The 25,787-nt window shown below is 36.0% G+C and overlaps 1 protein-coding gene across 4 annotated transcripts in view; it reads left to right on the forward strand.

Moving 5' to 3' along the window:
* Window positions 1-25,787, forward strand: part of TSPAN12 (tetraspanin 12) — a 70,546-nt gene that overhangs the window by 29,899 nt on the left and 14,860 nt on the right. For all 4 annotated transcript variants that reach the window (XM_017957124.3, XM_021936203.2, XM_009203757.3 and 1 more), the window contains 3 exons: window positions 12,882-12,956; window positions 18,110-18,217; window positions 21,998-22,141. In XM_017957124.3, the coding sequence (XP_017812613.2) occupies window positions 12,882-12,956; window positions 18,110-18,217; window positions 21,998-22,141 (327 nt within the window). The remainder of the gene's footprint in view (window positions 1-12,881; window positions 12,957-18,109; window positions 18,218-21,997; window positions 22,142-25,787) is intronic.

Consider the following 25,787-nt stretch of genomic DNA (forward strand, 5'->3'; position numbering starts at 1 on the left):
AAAAGGACCTGAGGAAGTATTTGAGCTGAGATGTGATGGAGACGGGCAAGCGGCAGTGAGTGGTTGTTGGACAGTGGGCCAGGGGAAAAAAGGCGCTTTGGAAGACCCAAAGGCTGGTGGAAGGAACCATTGTGATAAGACTGGAAAGCTCACAGTGGGTTTGGAGAAAGGCGCATGTATGTCTTAGGGTAGATATGTACCAGATATGGCTGAGACTTGGCTGTGTGAACTGGGGCCAAATTGAATGTCAAGCATACTCTGTGATCTGAAGTTTTGTGAGCAGAAGCGCGATCTGATCTATCATTTGCTATGTATCCCTGATGGGAGTGTCTATTCCCTAATCCTGGACCTTCTGCTCATTTACCTGGGAGAAATGGATACCTGGTCTTGTTACTCTTGGCTAAGTAAGGGAGTATCACGTTTTGATAACCGTTTGTAATGATAGAAGAGAGAATGGAGGAGATGCTTTAATTCTGACAATATGCCTTTATTGATGAACGAATAAAGGTACTCATGTGGGGAAGGCCATCTAATGTTTTAGATTTTTTCCAGATGCTCTTTATAAATAAAATTCTATTAATCTAGATGTCTTTAGTTCACATTTGATACTAAAAATATAGTGACTAAGCTAAATTAGGTACCTAGACACTAGGTGCTGGGCTGAGGTGAGTTTAGGGAAGCAAGCCAGCACCAAGAGGACCTTGCTGAGGTTACAACATTAGTTCTTTGGAACGCTGCAGCGATTTTTCAGCTTCAGGGAAAAGACTTTTCATAAACAATTAACTAGTGTCAGACGACTGTGGTAGAACTGCTTAAACAAACTTGGAGAACAAATTTTTACGAATAAACTTTTCAAGGATGTTAAAAACATTTACTTAGAGATAATGGATATACTTTCCTCATGTCATCATTGGTTTATTTATAAAAGCAGTTCTTTACTTTTCAACATTGTTATATTCAAATATTTGTTGTAACAAAAGTGCATTTCTTTACAATTATTCTGTAATTTGTAGTTAATTCAAACTTCCTTCTATCATTTAGACTGAATTACTAATGTTTTGGCAAGTTTGGTGATTTAATTTTATCATTGTTTATACATAATTTTTCTTCTCTGAACATTGAGCATGACTGTGAATCAGAGTGTTACATTCACAAATAATAGTGTTCTTACACTTTTTTTCTGTGGGAATAAAAATATTTATGATTTAGGAAGAAAGTGTATTTGCATGAATATATTTATCAATGAAAAGAGCAAGCTGTTTACTTGTAATAAATATTTATATATATGGATTTGTAAAATTTAAAGGAAACTATTTCCTTTAATACCCTTTTTTAACAAATAGGGTTTGTGATCATTCTGGAGAATATAAAAAAATAAAGTATATATCTTGTTTGAAAATAAAAAACGTGATTTAGAAGGAGGTACTTTCACGGACGTAGAGTTATAGATAAGCTAAAAAGTTGTTGAGAGCTATTATAGTACGAGTTTTATTTCAGCCTAATCAAACGTCTTTTAAAACTTCTCATTTCCTAACTTGTTGACTTATGAAAGTGTTTTCATAAAGATGCTAACTATTGGCGGGGCTTAATGGCTCACTCCTGTAATCCCGGCATTTTGGGAGGCCGAGGCAGGTGGATTACTTGAAGTAAAGAGTTCAAGAGCAGCCTGGCCAACGTGGTGAAACCTCATCTCTACTAAAAATACAAAAATTAGCCAGGCATGGTGGTGCATGTCTGTAATCCCAGCTACTTGGGAGGCTGAGACAGGAGAATCACTTGAACCTGGGATGGGGAGGTTGCAGTGAGCCAAGGTCTTGCCACAGCACTCCAACCTGGGTGAAAGAATGAGACTCTGTCTCCAAAAAAAATTTAATAAAATAAAGATGCTGACTATAGTGAACTCATTCCCCTCTTTTGTTTGGGAAGGATCTGGACATGTTTGGTTAGGTCGGAGTGAGAGGCACAATAAGGGTCAGAATTTTGTGTGGTATTATTTTGGCTGTGTTGCTTGAGATATTGCTAAGGCTCCTTCCTGTTTGCATATTCATGTGTGGGTTTTGGTAATGGGGACCCCTGTCTCACATTCTTAGGAATGGCCCAATAATCTGTATAGATACCCTCTTCAGAAACCAGTAACAGCCTGTAAATATTTTGAGATAGGGCTGAGCTTGCACACTTTAGCTGACTTAGCTTACCAGGCAACAGACGCCATATACATGGTGACCTCTCTAGTGTGTTTAGATGTTTTATTGACTGACCCTTAATGCCTTACCTCTCATGATGTACATCATTGACCCTGGGAACTTGTAGCCCTCAGCTACACCAGCACATCCTGGCATAACACATTTCTCTGTCTAGTAGTTTGAACATCACGTGAAGCAAACCCTTACTAATTTGAATTTCACCAACATCTTTAATAAGAAATTAGCTCAGCAATTATTAATGTAAATGAAACTGAAAAGGGGAATAAATTAAGATACAACTTTAGAAAGAATCTTCAATATTTATTCAAGTACAAGCATGCACAAAGGACCGTACATTTTTAATCTGAGCTTAAATTTCTGCATGTCCTGAGTAGTTATTGATACTGGCGGATTTGGGACGGTCTCTAAGACAAGACTCTTTCTTTAACCATTGATCTATAGTTCTAGTTTATTTTTCCTAGATCAGGCTGACCTGATTCTATTGACTTAAAAAAAAAATTGTAGAGAGATACTGGACATGGTGAATGATTGGCCTTCAGAAATTACCAAGTGTGTGCTGCTATAGCTAAAACAGAGGCTACGTGTGTTTATGTGTTTTCAGCAGCAAGTACTCTTGAGGTTGGTAGTATTTTATTCCCCATGGATTCCTAATAGAAGGACAGCTGTTCCATTATCTTGTACAAATATTTGGCAATGGAATTCCCTTATTTACTAACTATAAGTAACATAATATTTTTAAACCTCCAATCACTGGGAAAGGAAAAATAAACAACTGCCATAAAGATACTTAGCACTGAAAGTTTGCAGAGTTTAGTATTTGACAGGATAGAGACTGGAGTTTATCATTTATCATTTAGTGAACGTAGGCCTTTCATCAAACTTTTTGTTTATTAAAAGTGTTGGCTATGTAGCATGTAGATAGGAGTCAAAAGGCCTCATGTTTTAAAAATATTAAAATGTCCAGTAAAGGATGTTATATTTTGAAATAACTTTTAGTTGGGGGGAGATAAATCACAGGTTGTATCAATTTTACAAGATAAGCAAATCTGACTTTTGTGGTTTTAAATCATGTTGAATGTTACTTATGAAAAAAGTCTTTGAGTTTTTAGTTATAAATTCAGAGAACAGTAAGTTAAAATAACTTTATGTTGTTTATACTTTTTACTTTTCTTTCAGTGTAGTAGATTCTTATTGAGGGGGATTCTGTGATACTTGGTTAATTATCTGCTTGCTTGCACAAAAATAAACTTATGTAAAAGTGTTCAAGGAAAACATTACAATTCTTTTAATGTAAAATTCATTTGCAGTGGCATTTATATAGAAAATCAGTTTGGAAAACAGTTGCCTTTTGTATTTGTGGTGAGTTATATATAGGGTTTTTGTTTTCTTTAGATAATATATATCATAGAGTCCTCCCTTTGTAAAGTTGAAAGGAATGAGGGTGTTAAGTTTTACATGTAGAGAGTATATTAAACACGCTCTTAGTGATTGAAAGTATCTTTTCCTATGTTCTTCAACTGCTTTTACCAAGTTTAATACTTTTCACAAGTTAATACTTTCCACAATACAGGCACTCAATAAATTGATTGGCTTTGTTAGAGAAGATTGCTAATGAAGAAGATTGTCTTCATTACATGAATAAAAGTTAGACATGAAAATTTTAAAAAGTCAATTTTCCCCAAAGTGAAAGTTATTGGAAATACTTAATACAAAAGCAAATATTGTCTTTTTAGAAAGTTTGTTAATACCCATTATTATCAGTAAAGAAGTAAAGACGTGAAAAGAAAACAATTCAATTTTTCATTCATTCAGAGGCAATAGAATACAAATAAGCAAAATCCAGACTATCATTGAATGAAATTGACAGTAACAGAATTCTAGGTTCTATGATTTTATGACTGAAATGAACATGGAAAATAATTATATTCAAACTGATTTGGGCAAACTGTATGCATAGTTTGTTTTTGTTTTTGTTTTTGTTTTGAGATGGAATCTCTCTCTGGAGTGCAATGGAGCCATCTCGGCTCACCGCAACCTCCGCCTCCCGGATTTAAGCAATTCTCCTGCCTCAGCCTCTCGAGTAGCTGGGACTATAGGTGTGTGCCATCATGCCCAGCTATTTTTTATTTTTTATTTTTTGCATTTTTAGTAGAGATGGGGTTTCACCATGTTGGCTGGGATGGTCTTGATCTCTTGACCTGGTGATCCACCTGCTTTGACCTCCCAAATGTATAGTTTTAATAGGCAATATTGCAGAAGAGTTTCACATTTCAAAGCAGGGTCTAGCCTCAGTATACACTTTTTATATTTTTGTTACACCACTTCTATTTTGAATTACTGAGGACACATTTAGGGAAAGGAAGACTGTACCTGAGCAGTTAGAATATTTCCATTCTCCATTCACCTCCTTTATTTCCCATAACCCTGAAGTATAATTGCACCACTTACAATTTTCTATGTAAAGCATATTCAAAGTCCTTCAGCTACAAAGTCTTTTCTCTTTGGTGTCAAGGCCTGCGGAGGGCTATTGTTGGTTTTAATTTTGTTTTTACTTTTATCAGTGTGCTCCAAGCACATAATTTAGAGAGCTAATTTAGTTCCAAAAGGCTTATGATGAAACATTGCAGTCATTCATCCTGGCATTTTTCCACACCCAAGAGGCAATTGCTTTCAATTTTGTTTGAGCAGATTCCTTTGGAATTTACTTCCATATCTCCAAATCATATATTTATGTAATATCTTTTAGTTTATATAGTTTTTAGTTTTGGCCACTATCCGTTGGCTTCCACTTATGGAAGATGAAGAACTGGCAACCTTTCCTGCTGTGCCTCCCACCATACTTCCTATCTCACCTCAACTCAGGTATTTCATAATTATGGTTAGATTGGTGTTTACGTGATTATGACCATGTAAATGCTGTTTACAGCTGGATCCGATAAAGCACTGGGTTTACATTTTCTTTCTGGAACGATCTGTTGTTTTTCTTGAAATTCATCAATTTCTTTGTTTTTTGTTTTTATATATTTATGTTTAATTCAACTCTGAATTACTTCCTTCTGTCGTAAGTTTTTTTCTTTATATAGTCAAATATATTGGGCATTTCATCTTTTATATATATATATATCTTGAAAATATATATATATCTTGAATATATATATCTTGAAAAGATATATATATATATCTTGAAAAGATATATATCTCTCTCAGAACATTCTAGACTTGCTCCAACCTAGGCCTCCTGAAGCTATTGCTATCATGAGATATCCTTTTACTACCATTCTGGAATTTCCTTTGCCTCCCTTTTGTGTTAGACCCTCTGTTTCCTGGATTCCAAGTCATTGTCCTTCTCTGTTTAGTCTCTCGTTTTAGGAAGCATGTCTTCAGTAATTTCCAGAAAAAAATATTCATAGTAGGTTTTTTAAAGTCTCTGTCCCTGAAAATGGCTTTATAAACCCTCATGCTTTAATTCTGATGGCTATACAATTCCAGATTGGAAATTACTTTTTCCTCAGAAATTTGAAGACACTTGTCTGCTGTCCTTAAGAAGTCCACTGCTATTTTGGTTTGATTTGAGTCTTGAACCTTTGTAGGAAAAGTATGTACATTTGACCTTCAATTCTGTGTTTCTAGTACTGTACTTTGTCATCTGTTATACCTGCTGTCCCCAGCCCTGACTCTCTGTTTTAGTGTCTCCACTTCCTTAAGCACCTCTATTGGTGAAGGTAGGGTAGTCACCCTGCTACATAGGATGGGAGAGGGGCCTGTGTTGGGGGGCAGGTCTAACTTCTTCCTAAATGGGGTTTTCAACAAGTCCTTCTCTCTTTATCCCCACCTCAGAGCTGCCAATACATGAGTATTTTGGGGACTCTGTGATGTGAATCAGGTCTTCCCACTATTGCTTTATCATTCACCTTTTGGGGGACTCCTGACAAATTTGTCACTCTGCTCTCTGCTTTGCACTTTTCCAAAATATACTCGCTGTTGTCTCCTTTTCCTTTTTTCAGTTTTCTCTGGGATTATGCCTTTAAAAATATCCCTTTACTATTGTTTTAGTGAAGTTTCAAGGGGAAGAAGGGATAAGGGCAAGTGTTGAATCTGCTTTCTTTAGGGGGAAATCCTAGCGGGTGGTGGTATCAGGGAAGCAGATCATTTTTATAAATAAATGTTTCTTTAAGAGAAGGGTCTTCCTTGAGATTTTACTATTTTGACTGCATACATATAGTGATGTGAAATAACTTTAAAAGTGGGAGGTGGGGGGGTGGGAATGAATCCTCTTTGTTTCTACGAGGGGATGCATTTACCCACACATCCCCAAGGGCTTAAATAGGAAGGTGGGTGTCCTGCCCTTCCTTTCCTCCTCAGACACTTCCAGTGGACAAAGGGACTAGTAACATGTCATTCTGGTCATTCTGTGACCAACCTCAGTTTGTTTAAGATAACAGACAAATTGATTTCACTACTTTTAAAAAAGAAGTGGCATTCCCCACCCTCCACACCCATCCTGCTTTAGTTTTGTAATAAAAATGTTTTGGAAAATACCAAATACAGTCTCACTGGACCGGGATTTTACTAAAAGTTCATGTAATAGCCTTTGGGATTAGACACCCTTTTGTGGGAGTGACACTGATAGTCTCAGGAGGATGAGCAATTTTATACACCATCATTCTCGTCCTCTACTCCTAATTACCTCTACTCAAGAAACATATATTGAGTGTCTGCTATGTGCCAGGTAGTGTAGTAAGTATTTAAACAGCAATGATACCTCTTGTTCATGTGGAGTTTGTGTTCTAGTAGAAATTATGATATGGTTAATAATGGCTACTTTTTAGGAAGTGCTTACAAGGAAGCAGCACTTTACCTTATGGAATCTTTTGCACAGCATTGCAAGGTAATTTTAACATTCTCACTTTACAAATGAGGAAACTGAGGTGTAGTGGTTTGCCCAAAACTAGCCAACGGATATGTCAAGTAACCAAAATCTGAAGCCAGGTCTATTTTATTTCAAAGCCTATGTTCTTCCATTTTTACAGCTTATTTTTTTTTAAGTCAACAAGACAATTTCACATACATTGTTTTATTTAATCTTCTATTACCTAAAACATGAAGGCACCCATCTTTGAATTGAAAGTTATTTATTCTCAGCTTCAGTGACTTGGTGAAAAAATATGATTGATTACATCATTTAGGGGGTGTATCCTATTATCAGAATGCTGTGTTAGATTCATTTTTTTTTCCCTAAATGTAGGTTTAGGAATAAAACTTATTTGTGGAACACAAGTTTTAGTTGTTCTGTAGTAAGGGAGCTTAGATATTTTGAGGAACCCTGTATTGAACAATTTTTTCAAAGCAAGTAAAATAGTTTATAATGGAAATAATGACATTCTAATTTCCTGTATAGACATGTATTTATTCATTCTTCATTTGTTTAAAATGTTTAGCTGGTAGTAGCTTGAGATGGGGAGAGTTTGCATGTTACTCCCTTTCTTTCACTTGTAAACTGCATTAAATGTTTAAAGGCATATTGGATTATTACAGCATAATCTACAGAAAAGACACTGGTAAAAGAGAGGCAATGTTTAAAATAGAAATGTATAGGCAGAAGTTAAAGGGAGTCAAATGTTAATAAGACACTCAAGGTTCAAATTAGAGAAACCCAAGGGAACACTGAAATTGGTCTTAGTCGGTAAACTGGTCATTATTTCCACTGACATTCCACCCAGTACCTGCTGGGTGACAGGTGCTGCTTGGACAATGGGGATAAAGTAATGTTTAAGAACAAGATCCTTGCCAGCCAGAACTGATGATCTGGCAGTGGAGGGAGCACTGTGACTTATGAGTAGGGCAGCCAAGTGGTTTACAAGCCAAAGTCTCTGAGACCTGAAATACAGCAGACAAGGAAACCCCGACACACAGAGGGAGGGAGAAAAGTAATAAAATAAAGAATCGGAGGTAAAATACTGGAAAACAATGATGAGGAAGACACTGTGGCACACTGCAGAGAATGAAGGCTACGTATGGAAAGAGAGGACAAGTCATTATGGATGTTGTTTCACAGACTAGTACAGAATAGCATTTTTTACAATGCTTTCCATTTTCCAAAGCATTTTCACATATATCAAATCAACCTTGATGGAAACTATAAAAGGGGGTTCTTTTTTATCTTTATCAGGCAGATAAGCAAACTGACACAAAGATAGTTAAATGGTTTGCTAAAGATCACACAATATGTTTCAGAGCTGGTTTTGAACTTAAATCTAACTCCAAATTCAGAGCACTTTTCATCGTTCTAGAAAGAAAACCCACTAGGAGAAGATAGGGTGAGTTGCTCTGCAAACTAGACTGGTACATACCATCTCGTTCAACCATATGCATTGGGAAAGCAAGAAACACGAGAAACACTTGCTGCCACCATCAGGGGAGAGACATACATGTTCCCAGTAATGTTGAAGATAACAGGTGTCTGTGTGGTGAAATTGATATGGATGTACACTTCATACCATAACACAACTCAGCAGGAGCTGTGTTTAATTCTGGGCTAATTTTGTTATTAAATTAAGGATTAGCATCATGCTTTATAGATGCTTCAAATCTAGCTCTTAAACTAAATAGCAGCTGAGTGATTCTCAGTGCAATAATCAGTATCAGATTGACTTTATCAAGGCCTGAGATCTCGCCACAAAAGAAAATTTAGGGGTAGATGCAGATGGTCTGTTTATCCTGTATTAAGGATGAATTTGACATTTAATGTTTTCCTTGGAATTGGAACACTGGATGTTTCAGGCTACAGCAATAACAACGAAGAAAAGACAGCTGACCGTGAAGCTGTAACATCATTTGTAAAAATATTTTATTTGAATCAAATTTTAAATTTAATGTATTCCAAGAAAGTGTTATAATGTTGATGAAACTTGTCTTTTCAACCTCAAAGTCAAACAAATCAGCGTTCCTGAGTGTTAGTGGAAAAAAGAAAAAAAATTATTTTGTATGGGAGAACTGGCATCATATGAACCCATTGGAAATCTGAAAGATACAATCATTTTAGAGCTTTCCCAGAGTTAAGAGCGTCCAGCTCATAGGAAACTTAGCCCCTCCGTACCAATCATGGGCTACATTTGCGAACTGATTAATGACTCCAAGAGGCAGAAAATGAGAGAATATTCAAGTAGGATTTAAAAGGTTATAAAACCTGTCTAGAAATTTACGTGGTTATCCTCAAGGCAAAGTCTGGGAATTTCCTATTTTTTAAATAATAATCATCATCCATGTCCGTGTTTTATTGGTAAACATATCTTGCCTTTTCAGGGATGCTTTGGTTTTCATTGGAGCCAGACGTCAAATATGAAACGAATTTAGGTTAAGAATCTGAGACGCAAAAAATGTCTCATAGTTTAATTTTTCTCTGGAGTCTCACTGTCTCTAAGGGTCTTTTCTTATCAAAGATTAGAAAAGTGATCTAGTATGTAGTTACTGAACATTTGGTCTCTTTGTAACATAAGATGCAAATATAATATTTTTTATGTCTAGAAATCTCTTAAGTAAAGCATTAAAGAAAGTTCGGAGAAAAATTGGCTTGAAGTACTATGCTCACAACATTTCTTCTAATCATACTTTTAAGGCTGAAATCTTTAAAGTAAGGTCTAGAAATAACAATACTTTGAAATGATATCTGAGTATATTAAAGCTGACCATGAATACTATGTATGCCAAAAATAAAAGTAGCTTGCAAAATGAGATCCCCTTAACAAAGTACTACTTTATCCTTTGAACCAACAGTTATTTTGAAGCTGTGTTATTGTCTGAGAGATTATGCAGTTATGTATTCTTTATTTTTCATATGAAAGAAATAGGAGGGAACCATATTAAAACAATAGCAATGATTTATATTTTTAAATCATAGGGGGTGTGTTACGGTAGTAGAAAATCAGCCCCGTTTTCTGTATCTTATACTCCACTCCCCCTTTTATTAGCAAATATTATAAACAAAGAAACTTTAAGTTTGAATCCTGATGGCTCACAATCCTAATTCAGTCCACTTTTTCCATCTTCTTTCCTTCATTCTACTTCTGCAATCTTTTATTTGATTCATCACACCTTGCTTTTCTACAGGTCATTTTTTCACAAAATTGCTGGAATTATGTTTTTATAATGTACATTAGATCATGCCACCTGCTAATGGGTTTGAATTACCCATAGAATAAAATCCAAAATCCTTTCCATGGCTCATAATGATCTGTTTTCTTTGCACCTCACAACATCTACTTGCATACCCTGTATCCCATCCCACTCTTTCTGTGTGCCAGTTACCATTGAGTTTTTAACTAGCTAGCCCACCATGCAAGGCCACATCACACTTGGTATTTCCTCTTCCTGGATTGCTTTTTTTCTGAAGTCTTAACAGCATTGCTTCTTTCTTGTCTATACTGACTCATTTTAAAGATCACCTTTATAAAAAGACCTTCCCTGATCACCCAGTCCAAGGTAGCTCCCAGTCCTACTCACTATCATACCACTCTGCTTTGTTTGCATTTATTCTTCTACTTAACAAATACTCATTGAACACCTATTATGTGATGAGGAATGCAAGAAAGTACCTGCCCTTAGTAGAGCTTTCAGTCCAGTGAAGGAGGATATTCACAAATCGTCACTACCTGGTACTCCCACCCTGACCTCCCACTGTGAATAGAATGGAATATTCATAATTGCAATGAAGTTTTATTCCTGCTGAAATTAGTGAGGATGATTTTCAGAGAGCTTGTTCTTTCTCGTAAACTTGCGGCTTGCCTCTGTAAAATTACCACCACAACTGGGCAAGGTGTGACACAGGAACACAGCTACAGTGATCCAGTGCTCCCAAATTCATTATGCCCATTCTTGTGGAAGTCCCATTATCTGCTGTTTAATTTTCTTGTTTGTAAAATGAGGTAGCCTTATCTATTTCACAGGATTCTTGAGTGAATTCATTGTGAAAGTGCTTGATAAACAGAGCACTATCCAAAAGTTGTTGTTTTTTTCTAATCATAATAATGGTTTTCAATTCCATCCTTGGCTATGTGGGCTTCATATCTACACTTTTTTTTTTTTTTTTTCCGAGGCAGGTTCTCTCTCTGTCACCCAGGCTGAAGTGCTGTGGCATGATCATAGCTCACTACAGCCTCAATCTCCTGGGCTCAAGTGATCCTCCCACCTCAGCTTCCCAAAGTGTTAGGATTACAAACACACACCACCCTGCCTGGATAATTTTCTTCGCTTCTTCTTTTTTTTCTTTTTGTAGCTATGGGGTCTCATTATATTTTCCAGGCTGGTTTCAAATTCCTGGGCTCATGTGACTCTCCTGCCTCCCAAAACCCAAACGTTGAGATTACAGGCCTGAGCCGCCACACTCAGCCAAGTCTACATTTCTGATAGTTAGATAAACATTTTTATGTTAATCAAATAAAATTAGATTTTTTATCTTCCCACAGAGCTATTTACCCCTCCCAATTTCTCTGCTTTGGTGAAATACATCATTCTCTTCCATTCTAAATTCAATGAGTCTAATGCCTTGTCAATTTTCTTTTCCTATACCTTTTAAAATGATTCTTTTCTGCCTGTTTGCAAGGCTATCATCTAAGTTCAGCTGCTCACTTCATGCCTCCTCTTGTGCTACCTTCTAAGGGATCTCCACCCTCCCCCTTAGCAAACTTCCTTTTTCCAAATCATTGAGAACTTTGCCTTTATTTCATCAGTTTATAATGTCGTTCCCCTATTCAGAACCTTTGAAAGATGCTACCTTAATGCCTGCATGATGGATTTAAAATTCACTAGTGTATTATTTAAAGTTCACCATAATCTGGCTTCAGTCCATCTTTCCCATTTGATCGCTTCTCATTCCTCTTTCTGACCACCCCACTCCAGCTAGATGGATCTGTTTCCTGTTCCCTGATTCTTTGCTTGACTTTGCAGCTGCCTCTGCACACTTGTTCGTGGCTTTTATTTACCTCATATTCTCTCTTCTCTTCTTTGTTCCAATCCTTTTCACCTTTTGGAACACTGCATATTTCTCTTATTTCATAGGAATCTTGAATTTTTATCTCCATTTCTGTTTTTGACATTGTATTAAACTTTGTGTTATTTTTTGCCTATGTGTGCCTTATCAGAATTTTGATATTCTTTTGTATCCCAAGTGCCTTCCCCATAATAGAAACTTACTATATAAAGTGTCAACACTGGTTGAGATTTTGTTCTATGTTGTGCTTTTTCTAAGAATGCAAAGGAGACGCCCCACCCCCATTGCCTAGAAGAGTGAGTTAAAGTCTGCTCATGGGCAGAGCATTGAACTTGTTGACTGCACCCCGTCCACTTTGAAAGGACTTAGGTCCCCTTTCTTGGAGAACTTGATTAAAGTTTATCAGACTAGAACATGTAAATTCTTATTTATCCTAATGAAAGTAGTGGCATTTATAAAAGATTTTTCTCAGGAGATGGCTAATAAACTATGACTCACTGAGATGAATATTCAGTGTTATCTGCAGATATTTCTAAATTTGCTGAAAATTTCCCCATCTGCTTCTGAGAGGCTTCATGAAAACTCGCCTCTGTTTTCTTGTTCACTAGGTAAACATAATACCAAGTTTGTCTTTGAGGAGCCTACTTTATTTTGGTGCTATAATAACAGCATACTTTTCTGTTTTTCTACAGTACTTTGGAAGTTTGCTTGTCATTTTCTGTGTAGAACTGGCTTGTGGCGTTTGGACATATGAACAGGAACTTATGGTGAGTTCAAAATAGATATAACCATAATCTAAAACAACAGTTCAACCTTTTAAATTAGATACTAGTATTAGTTCATTTTTACGCTGCTATGAAAGAACTGCCCAAGACCGGGTAATTTGTAAAGGAAAGAGCTTTAGTTAACTAACAGTTCAGCATGGCTGAGGAAGCCTCAGGAAACTTACAATCATGGCAAAAGGTGAAGAGGAAGCAAGGCACTTTCTTCACATGGTGGGAGGAAGGAGAAGTCTTTAGCAAAGGGGGAAGAGCCCCTAATAAAACCATCAGATCTCGTGGGAACTCACCCACTATCAAAAGAACAGCATGAGGGAAACCGCCCCCATGATTCAATTACTTCCACCTAGTCTGTCTCTTGACATTGACATGTGGGGATAGGGGGATTACGATTCAAGATGAGATTTGGGTGGGGACACAAAGCCTAACCATATCAATACTTTAGAGTAATTTAGGCACATGATTATTAATTTGAATGTTCATGCTACATGATAACAGTTAATAGTCCCAATACTTCTGAAAGCTAACACTTTCTTTTCTGTGTCTGAAGCACATTTCCAAGTCATAATTTGTAAAATTTTCTTTGGTATACTCTGTATATCTCTTTAATTCCACAGGCTGCTTAAACATGGGTATCATAGACTAAAAATAGTATATGTTCTAAAATAATTTTACCAATTTTGGAGTTAATAATAGAAAAGATTCATATTCGCAAATGATTAGTCTGAAAATTTTTGAACACCTACATAAAGCCTTTTAAAATGCTGACTGCAATAGTGAACAGATGACTAGGAAGCCTACATCTCCTGTTTGCAACAGGCAGAACCATTTTCCACCTTAAGTAAGAGGTGTATTTGAAGAGTTGCTGTGTGGTTAGCACAATCTAGAAGCACTCTCACAGTTCCACACTTGGCTACTTGAATATAGCTCTTCATTTTTTCTCTTTTATTTCAGCAGTTGAAATGGCTGGGACAACTTTTATAGCTAGCATAAATGAGCATGAAATTTCTCAGTCTTAAGATTTTTACTAGTCATGTTTGGCTTACCACTTGCACTTCACCCTTGCACTCACTGGGTATTATTACTTATTAACATTTGCTTACTTCATTGAGGGAAATTACTGCATTTATTGCTAGTGATGTCGAACGCTTTTGCATGTCTGTGAATGCTCTTTGTTTTCGTCGAGGGAGGCCAGACTTTTTCCCCATAAACTTTGTAGAGTAATTCTGTTTTAGTAAAATGGTGTTTTTCCATGTGTAGCTCTTAGGCCATCTGCAGTAGGAGCCACCCAGGATGATTCTTAAAAGTGTGCATTATTGGGCTCCAGCCCAGATGTGCTCAGTCAGAATGGAGGGGAAGGCAGGGAGGAAAGGGCAAGGACTGGGCATTTGCATCTGTGACAAGTTCCCTAGGACGTCTTCAACATTTTAAAATGTAGTGACTCTCTAGAAGGGACAGAGATTATATTGTATTTGTTTCAGAGTGAAGAGAGTCATTTGGCAATTGAACAGTAAAATAGAAGTCATTTCTGGTGCTGATATACTCTTCAAAGATTCTTTGGTGAATCTACCATTGTGCTTTGAGACTGTTTTGAATACTAAGTAGTAACCACAGACCAGTGGCTACTCTACACACTCCAATTTACATATCAGTGATGCTTTGGCACACTCACACATATGTTTCTCTGTGAAGACACTCATGCTTCCAGTGTTCAACAGCACTAAGCAAGTAGAGAGTTCCTGAAAAGGTGAAAAGTTAGCTCAGATTCTAACTAGTTTAATAAAAAGTTCAGAGCTCTTATTAACATGAACTCTCCCGTTTATATAGGAACTTGTTTGCTGTCTTTGAAAATCATGTTTTCTCCCCATCCCTGGAAATTTTATTAGGGGATTGAAAAAGTACTCGGCTCCAGAGAATCCGTTTCTGTGGTTTACTGGTCAAAAGATTGTCTCTCTTATTTTTTTCTGTTTTCAAGTGATAAATGTGTCTCCTTGACATTTAAACCATAGAGAGTATATCTTATCATTAGTTCGGGATCCTGTTACCTCAGCTTTTTATTGTGTTCTGTTTGGTAATTAAAAGGATTTTAGCAATTGGTTTACTTTCTTGCAGATTTTAAACATGGGCATTAGAGTGTATATGCCATACTAATATTTGGTAAATCTTCCAAGATACAGCAAGTTCAAAATGATTTCGCTTAAGATGGTTGAAATGAAATGTTTTGATTTTAAAGTAATTCTAAGAAATACGAAGAAATTGAAATGAATGTATACTTATTTAGATACTTTCTTCTTCTTCTTTTTTTTTTTTTTTTTGAGACGGAGTCTCGCTCTGTCGCCCAGGCTGGAGTGCAGTGGCCGGATCTCAGCTCACTGCAAGCTCCGCCTCCCGGGTTCAGGCCATTCTCCTGCCTCAGCCTCCCGAGTAGCTGGGACTACAGGCGCCCGCCACCTTGCCCGGCTAGTTTTTTGTATTTTTTAGTAGAGACGGGGTTTCACTGTGTTAGCCAGGATGGTCTCGATCTCCTGATCTTGTGATCCACCCGTCTCGGCCTCCCAAAGTGCTGGGATTACAGGCTTGAGCCACCGCGCCCGGCCTAGATACTTTCTTCTATTCTGTTAAGAGACCATCTACGATTAGCTCCTGAGTACTGCAGTACTAAATAGGTGCCCACTACCATTCCAGTTGAGGGCATGCATCACTGTTTTGCTTCTGCAAATCTTTCCCATTACATCACCAGAATGGAGCAAGGGCTGTTTAAAAGTGAAATGTAAAAGCAGTTCTTTAAAAAAAGTTTGTCAGGTTTTTTATTGCTTTTGCACTAATAGCAGTGTGAATGAAAAGTACCATTAAAGTTTATTATCTGCCAAATTTTGCAGAACCCAGCCTTTACATAGAATGGGCTTTGTGCTTTTAGCTGTTCCATGCAAGGAACCAATCAACCTGTGTGTTACTTTATGGCCAGACCTCAGTATTTGTGCCAGAACCTCAATGGTCTCCTCTGTTTTCTTCCACATTTGGTCTCAGATTGTTCGTGGTCACAATAAGGAAACAACCTGTATTTATTTTAGAAGGTAAAGTTTTAAAAAATTGATATATTAAGTAAATCAAGTGACTTGACATCAGATAATCTGCTTTCTCATTTCTGTTTTTTTATACTATTCACCTTCTATTCATTATTCCTTCTCTAGATAAAATCCATCAATGATATAGTTTCAGATTGTACATTTCTAGTTAATTTACTTCACTTCCATTTATTTTATGCCCAAAGGGTTATGAGATAATACTAATTTATGGTGAGTAGTTTGAACTTTGACTAGTTCCCTGAACCTTGTTGAAGGCATATATGAACACAGAGTACACCCATTTTGCTCATTATTTGGGGAAAAAATGTGTGGCCAAGTGTTTGGATGTTTTATTGTATATTTCCAAGTAATCAAAAAAAAAAAAAGTTAACAAAGGAAAAAAATGAATTTCTGTGGTCAGGAATTTTGAAACTGCTTCTATTGATATGATTATCTTAAAAAATAAGATTTTATAATAATCCTAATCTCTAGTTCTGTTGGAGCCTTATTTGCTCATGTCTGCCTTTTTTCCTTTTTGGTTCTTGATCTTTGTGTTATTTATTGAATGTCAAGCTTGCTTTACTAAGCCCAGTCTATATTACTTCATAGATCAGATGGGAATGTCCATCCAGTTTCCCAGAGTTGCTTTAATACTATGTATGTAATGAGATTAGCATTTGTATACCTCCATTTCTCATGGCCCTGGAGTAAAATCATAGCTTGATATACTGACCAGATTTCTGGCCAGCAATGACTGTTGTATTGTATTGCATTACAACAATGACTGTGGTATTGTATACCTAAAGCTCTGTCATGATTAAATACTCTGCAATAGACATGGTGCTAGGTGATTGGAGAATAGAAGCACAGAAATACTTTAAGAACTGTTCTTTCTTTTTTATTATTATTATTTTTTTTATTTCAATAGGTTCTTGGGTAACAGGTGGTATTTGCTTACATTAATAAGTTCTTTAGCAGTGATTTCTGAGATTTTCGTGCATCCATCACCTGAGCAGTGTACACTATACTCAATGTGTAGTCTTTTATCCCTCATCCCGCTCCCATCCTTCCTCCCGAGTCCCCAAAGTCCATTGTGTCATTCTTATGGCTTTGTGTCTTATAGCTTAGCTCCCACATATGAGTGAGAACATACGATGCTTAGTTTTCCATTCCTGAGTTACTTCACTTAGAATATTGGTCTCCAATTCCATCCAGGTTGCTGTGAATGCCATTATTTTTCTCCTTTTTATGGCTGAATAGTATTCCATGCTATATATATTTTCTTTATCCACTCATTGATTGATGGGCATTTGGGCTAGTTCCACATTTTTACAAATGCAAACTGTGCTGCTATAAACATGAGTTTGCAAGTATCTTTTTCGTATAATGACTTATTTTCCTCTGGGTAGATACCTAGGAATGGGATTGCTGGATCAAATGGTAGGTCTACTTTTAGTTCCTTAAGGAATCTCCACACTGTTTTCCATAGTGGCTGTGCTAGTTTACATTCCCACCAACAGTGTAAAAGTGGAGAACTGTTCTTTCTTAAATTCTAATATACCTCCTAATTACAACTTTTGAAAAAGTGTTGACAAAATTATCCCAGAGTGAGGCTTAACTTGAGTCAAAGTCTTTCCCTTTTTAATTCTTTCCCCTTTGTTTTAATACTATTATCTGCAGTTGCTTAAAAGAGCAAAAACTTCATAGCATTTTGAAGTCAAATTAAGGGCATTTCTCTGCAGAGGTTATTTGTTATGTGAAAATTTTCAGTATGTCTGTAGAATGTACAGTTAATTACTTGTTTGTGATTTCCTTGAGCATTAAAGTGATTTCTCATTTTTTTCGTTAGTACAAAATACCTAATCATTTATCACAAAAATCTACACACTGAGATTGTCCAAAAACTACATTGAATACTCTGAGCTAAATTTAGGCCACAAGCAAATATAAATTTAAAATAGTATTTGTCAATTATAAGACATTCCGAGTGTGTGTGTGTGTGTGTGTGTGTGTGTGTGAATCTGTGTGTGTGTGTGTGTGTGTTATAGCTGTTGATATTTTGCTTTTTATTACCAGGTTCCAGTACAGTGGTCAGATATGGTCACTTTGAAAGCCAGGATGACAAATTATGGATTACCTAGATATCAGTGGCTTACTCATGCTTGGAATTTTTTTCAGAGAGAGGTAAGTGCTGCAACTTCTGAGGTAGAGAGAGTGAAGTAAGTGGTGCACTTTCAAACCAGATGTTTAAAGCTTTGACTTTGGCAATTTCCTCTGTGCTGAAAAATTAAGCCTATGATTCAGTAACCTCCGGTGCAATTCTTTCTTGAAAAATATCTCAAGTAACTTCATGGCCTGATTTTCCTCCCATATATACCATTTCCCCTTTATTTCACATGGTTCACATATATTTAAGAACTTCTGAAAAGCCATTTTGCTAAATTATTGTGAAGTTTTCTTTTTATGAGGGTTAACTTGATAAATATCCAAGTTCCAGACAAATAGATTTTTCATGACTTTTAGAGCTCTCAATATTTTAAACATAATTTTAGTTTTAAAAAAAGGATTGTTCTCATTTGGGACTTTGAGGTCAGTATATCGTTAATGGCATGGTCTAGTCAGAAAGACCTTGGTTAAAATCATAGCTGTGCTGCTTACTATTAAGTGAGTTTCTATAATATACATAACCCCGTTAAGTCTTGGTTTTCTCACCTGTGAAATAGTGATAATAAAAATACCTATCTCTTCAGGTTGTTGAGAAGATTAAACGATGTCATAAGTTAGATTTCATTTAGCCTATGGTTATTAACAATAACATTACAAAATATAGGTGCTTTTAGCATTTCTTACCTAACTGCCGTGTAGCACTGCACCCAACCATCTTCTCAAGTGGGGACTGTATTCAGATGTTTAGGTGACTTGAAGTTAACCATTGATCTTGCTTCAAACCAAGCTCTTCTTCCAAGCAGTTTCCTTGTGATTGAAGTGACATTCCCAGATGGATAAGTATTTAATTTCCTTTAATTTATCTTAGTGTTAGGCTGCAAAGCATTTGAGAATTAATATCTTACATGATAGATAGCAAGATCTCTGCTCACTTGCTTTGTCCTGGATATGGGCAGAGGTTCAAGTCCAGGACAATCTCCAAATCTGACTCTCTGTATACAACTGTTGAGATGGTAAAAATTATCATTGTAACACAGATTTCCTGTTTATTTAAGTGCTTCCTAGCTTTGTTTATTTATTGTATATTTGTGCTAAAAACAACACAAAGAGAAAATAAGCATTAGGAAATTTATAGTAAGTTATGTCAGCTACTGTCCTGAGTAGATGCTGCCCAGAGCTTGTTATTTTCTGGAATTTGTGATGTAGACAGTGATAATCCAGGTTAAAAAGTGAGTTTTTTTTTTTTTTTTTCTGATGGGAGTTCCACCTAGATGGACAATGTACAAGTACTGCAAAAGATAGCACACTTATTTTTAGATTTGTTACATGGTAAGTTTCCTCCTCCATTATCATAAGACTGTTTTGTGTAAATGGAGATGGTGAAGACCTCTGAGAACGTGAAAGAGTTTTTTAAATCCCTTGTATTAGTTTGCTATGACTGCTTGCAGATGGCCATCTTCTCCCCGTGTCTTCACATTGTCTTCCTTCTATATGTGACTATATTTAAATATCCTCTTCGAATAAGAACATCAGTCATATTGGATTAGGGCCCACCCTAATGACCTTATTTTAACTTAACAATTACTATTAAACACTCTATCACCAAATGAAGTCACATTCTAAGGTACTGGGGGTTAGAATTTCAACATATGAATTTGGGTGGGGGACACAATTCTAGAATAACCTATATTGCAGAAAGCAACTTTATCAGGTGCCGGTTTCCTTTGCTCCTCATTCAGTGCAATTCTGTGCACATACCTCAACTTAGCAGACTCTCACTTAAGCTTCATTGACGTTTATTTAATACCTTTTTAGAATACTAACTTTAAAAAATGTGTTCATTTATTTATTTTAACATAGTAGTTGGAGCATAGGCTTTGGAACAGACTGTGCCACACTCTGGCCTGTAATTTTAGCAAGCTACTTGACCGTCAAAGGGCTCAGTTTACTCATATATAAAATGGATGGTATTTTCTAGAGCTTGACACATTAGCAAGAGTGGTACTATCTCACAACACAATATTAAAGGAGACAGGAAAATGACAAGGAGATGTAGACTACAGTAATATCTTGGTATGATGTTGGGCTTACTTAAAGGAGTTCTCAGAAAAAGTTTCAGAATAAATTCAGTATCTTCTGTTGAAGACGGGCAATTCTATACAAATACTTACTAAAATAAAAATAAGTTCATCACTGAACATTATATACTTATAATAAGAAAGAACATTATATACTTATATTTGAGAAAGTCATTTATGTAGAATATCTCATTCCCTGACACAGCCATATAAATAGGCTGTTCCTTGCTGGATGGAGTTAGAGAGTTCCAAGAACTGTTCTGTCATCAACACAGAAAGGACTCATGTCATTAGCAAAGGAGAGAAATGAATTTTCTCTGAGTGTAAGGATTTAAAAAGATGGACATGGAAAGTTAACGTTTCCTTCTTTATGATTTTTATGAAGTGAAGTCTTTATACTACATATATTATTTAAGGATATTTAAAGTATTGTGTGAAATATGTAATGTCAAATTATTGACTAAATTTGTGATGTCGATCGTATACTCATGACTTTGAGAGCAAGTTTAAAGAAGAAAAATATATAGAAAGTATTTTTTAAGTTTCTCAAAATTTTCGTATTACCCATACTGTTCAGTAATTCATCATTTATAATCCTCTTAAGGTGATTTTGTTTCTGTTTAAAAATCAGACATTTAGACCAGTGTAACAACACAGAATACTTTGTAGTATTTTTGTTGTTTCCTTTTGCATGAGAAGTCCAGAATTCTTCAAAATTAATTTTAGTTAAATTTTGAAATGGTGGGGGATTGTGATATTTTATGATACAATGTGAAACCTGAACATAGATTGATCTGTTGGACTGCATGATTTGCATAGCCAGTCACTCGGCAGAGTTCTCGGTGACTGCCCATAGTCCTTGTTTCTGGCTAGAGGGGAAAGAGCAACCTCCCTCTCTACTCAAGGACAGAAGATTATTCATCATAGATAATTGTTCTGAATCTAATCTATAGAGGTCCTTAAGCAGTGCTTTCAAACCTTGATCAGAGAAAGCTTTTGCTAATCTTTGGGGAAATGAGATAAAAAAGAAAAAATGTCAATATAGTTTTTCTTAACTCCAATTTTATTCAAGCTAAGGGCACACCATTTCTTCTGAGATTGTGGTAATAGAATATGAACATTTATTTCAAGAACCTTAGTTGAATAAACACTAGTTGGCCAGACCTATGTTTATTTCTTAAAGTTTTTGGATATTTTACTAGCTGAGGAATTGATGTCTGCTAACTTTTTGTGATGTGGGCTTTGGTCGACACATGTTTTTACAAAGATTACAGAAACTTTTAATATAATATTTGAATATGTTGAGCGATAGAAAAATTTGATTACTGGCCCTTGGTGGTTAGAGGTTTAATGATAAAGATAAGGTGTCACCTACTTGGGTTTGTTAGTGTGTATGTTCAGTCTGTTGCTATGTATAGTCTCTTGTAGACAAGCTTACAGCTAGGGAGTGAGTCTCAGCCATGCCTGATTTGTTTTGATGTGTTATGGGCATTATTACTCAGAATTCTTCCATTATGCAATGGTTAGCCATGGTGTTCCTTTACTACATTTCTATCATCAACACAGACTGTACACATATCATTAGGTGATGACAGATGTAGCTCTGGGTACAAAAATTTTAAAAAACTGATGTTTAATCTCCTATAAGTTAAGAAAATAGTTTTGTGGTTTCTGAGGCTGACTAGTGATTTTTTTTTTTTTTTTTTTTTTTTTTTTGCAGTTTAAGTGCTGTGGAGTGGTATATTTCACTGACTGGTTGGAAATGACAGAGATGGACTGGCCCCCAGATTCCTGCTGTGTTAGAGAATTCCCAGGATGTTCCAAACAGGCCCACCAGGAAGATCTCAGTGACCTTTATCAAGAGGTAAGGCCATATATGGTTAATTTATTATGGATAAATGTTTTCTTAGGAATAACTTTAAAGAATCAACAATATGCCAATGAAATTTTCCTTCTCTGTCTAAATATAAAAGGCCTTAACATTTTCTCTGATATGGGGAGAAGAAGAAGAAAGCTTTAAAAAAATATAAAAATCTAAACACTAATCACATTTTAACAAAGGGAAGTGGGAAAGACCACGTTTTGTAATTAATTGGATTTTGAACTGTTTTGTTTTGAATCAAGTTGCGACCGCTTGGGGATCCTTTGAAACAGACACAGGCAGAGTATGTAGCTCACACTGGATATGCAAGAAATGCAGGGTTTGGAGTTCCTGGACAGAATACGTATTTTAAGAGCCTCCACATAGACCACCAACACATAGAAGGGGGGAAAAAAGAACCTCTCCAAAGAAAACGCTACCGTGCTACTCTTCAGCTCCCCCTGCTGGCTAATGATTAGTGATGCCAGTTTTAGTTCACTGATTAAGTTTTATGTTCACTGGCAGTAAAGTCAATCCTCATGTGCCCAAGAAATGTACATACTTGTGTTTTCTGGGAGAACTGATCAGAATAATCAGTTACTCCATTTTAGGAGAAGTTTTCCTATTCATTCATTTTTACTGGTGATTTTCAAACTTTGTTAGCAGTAACATTCTATTTTCAAATTAAAATCTAAGACTGCGCTGTCCTGTATGATAGCCAAATAGCTACATGTGACCATTTGAATTAAAATTAATGAAAATTAAATGTCTATTCCTCTGTTGCACAAGCTACATCTCAAGTGCTCAACTGCCGCTTGTGACTAGTGGCCCCTGTCCTGGACAATGCAGATATAAGACATTTCCTTCATCACAGAAAGTTTTGTTAGGCAGTATTTATCTGGAATGGAAATGCAAAATGTGAATCAGATAGAAGGGAAACTGCTTAGGCTAAGGGGTTGAGATCATTCCCCAGATACATCTTTAGTCAAGTACCTGGTATCACAAGGTGCTGCTCACACTATTCATGATATAAAGCATGTATATATAGTAGGGCTATAAAGAATGAACACAAACTACATCAGCATTTATAATACATGCATTTTGATATATTTCAAGGTAGTTATCTTAGGAGGCTATACTTTTTTTCCCTAGGAATACTACCATTCAAAGCATCTCTTAGACTGTCTGCCAAAGCAGTTATTGAGATGGGCAGTCAATTGATATTGTAAATTAATTAATTTGGATGTTGTAATTAATTAAAAGAATGCTGTACCACCTACACAAGTGATCCATTATATTCATGTCCTAGATATGAGTAACTCTGGGCTGTTACTCATCTCTCAGAGGACAAGAATATGTCACCATTTAAGGATATCCCAAATAAAGTGCTTTGGACTCTGAAGGCATGCCCCAAAGGAGAGTGCCAAGTATTTTTTAGGAGTTTAAAAACTGTTATAATTTCCTAGAGCTGCCATAACAAAGTCCCATAAACTGAGTGGCTCCGACAACGTACATTTATTGTCTCAGGGTTCTGGAGGCTAACTCCAAGATTAAGGTGTCAGCAGGGTTGATGCTTCTCTCCTAGCTTCTGGTGGTGTGCTGACAATTTTCCCGGTTCCTCGTCTTTTAGAAGCATCACCCTGATCTGTTTCATCTTCACATGGTGTTCTCCTTGTGTGTGTGTCTCCCAATTTTCCCTTTTCATAAGAACAACAGTCATATTGGACGAGGGGCCCACTTTCCTCCAGTCAGACCTCATCTTAGTTACATCTGCAACAATCCTACGTTCCAATAAGATCACATTCTGAGGTACTAAGCTCTTTAACATATGAATTTTGGGAGGATATAATGCAACCGATCACAGGGATTATGGAAACAATTGAATAATTCAGGCTTTTTATTTTAAAAGATGATCAGAATACTTTTTGTCATACTCACACTGCTGAGAAGCATTGTGTTTGGATGTTACTGTTTTATACATACTTTGTTTAGAAACATTTGGCTTTGAATGAAAACGAGTACACAAGATATAGTTTATTGAACAGAAAGTTGTTGGGTTAGTGTCTGTAGGTTCTTCAGTGATTATGGCACTGAACCTAGTTCTTTTGTTTTGTGTGAAAGCTAAATATTGGCTAGTGTTTGTAGTAGCAATCATCAACTAATAAATGCAGCAAACTCCTGCTTATTCCATAAAACAGAAAACAGTACTAATATTTCTGAGGTAGTATTATATAGAAATATATTATGGATATTCAAATATACTATAACTCACTATTAGACATTAAAAGAACAGATGGCTGCAGTACAGGTAGAAGTATAGATGTGTAAATTGAAACCTACTAAATTTCCTAGTGTGAATTGTCCGTCTGCTAGTTTTTACCAGTAGTAAGTCAATATGGACAATTATTGGGCCACAACATTATGATATAATTTGTATCTGCTTTAGGGATTAATACTGATGCTATGATTATAACTACTATTGATCATGAGGTCAACTTACCAGATCTTCCCATAAAGTCTGAATATGGACTAATTCTCTTCAGTTTTACTTTATTTAGCTGAAGACTGTCCTTCATTAAACATTTAATATAATTTTATTGTTGTAAAAATACAATTCATCTTTACTAGTTTGTCTTAGATTGTTTTTACTAATAATACTACTTTATAATGGGATGCTTTACTTTCAGGCTATCTATAATTGCTTGCTTCATGAATTTTGAAATTGAAACAAGCCATACTATTGTGCATGTGCAAGTTGATAGCCCAGATTATTTTGAAAATTTCTCATATTTTTATCTAAAGAATTTTAATAGTAAGCTGGTATTGTCAGCCATGAGATGTTCTTTAGACACAGACTTCCAGCTAAGATGGGGGCTTATTATATCAGAGTAACCTGCTTTTGCATTTTACAACTAATAACATATACTGATATTGGTAATGATATAGTATGCAATTATATGCATAGTTGACTTACAAAAGAGGATCATATAGTAGTTTTATGGCATAAGTACAATTAAATCTATAATTAAAAATAAGACATAATTCCACTTTGCCCTGGAGAACATATGTTTCCTAATTACAGTGTGTCCAGAGATCGTTCAGTAGGAAGATGAGGGTTCTAAAGGGAGAAATAAGTGAGGAACAGCTGGAGGTATTTGGGATGTTTATTCAGAAGTTGAGAGCACTGAAGGGAGATAGTTGAGATGTCTTCAAATATTTCAAAGTTCATAATTCAGAACAGGAACTAGACTTACACATTGTTGCTCCAAGGGCCAGAAGTTACAGGAAGGAAATTTTGAATCAATAGAAGGAAGACCTTGCTCATCAAAATCCGTCCAATTGTGAGACAGGTTATCTTGTAAAATAACGAGTGTCTCATCACTAAAAATATTGGAGTCAAGGTCAGATAACCATGTCATTGGTAGTGTAGAATGGTTTTTTAAATTAAGAATGAATCCAGACTAGATGAACCACAAGGTCTCTCTTATCTTTCATATTCTGTAAGCTCAGAGATAAAAACTGGCTTTCTTCCTGCAATCATTCTTCAGTAGTCTGAAATCAAGGAAATAAATCATTCTCAACCATCTGGTGGCCTGCATGGTCCCTGACCCAATAATATTTTATGACGCATTTGGAAACCTGTGAAAAA

This window comes from Papio anubis, chromosome 4 (genome assembly GCF_008728515.1).
Source record: "Papio anubis isolate 15944 chromosome 4, Panubis1.0, whole genome shotgun sequence".
NCBI classification, from domain to species: Eukaryota; Metazoa; Chordata; class Mammalia; order Primates; family Cercopithecidae; genus Papio; species Papio anubis.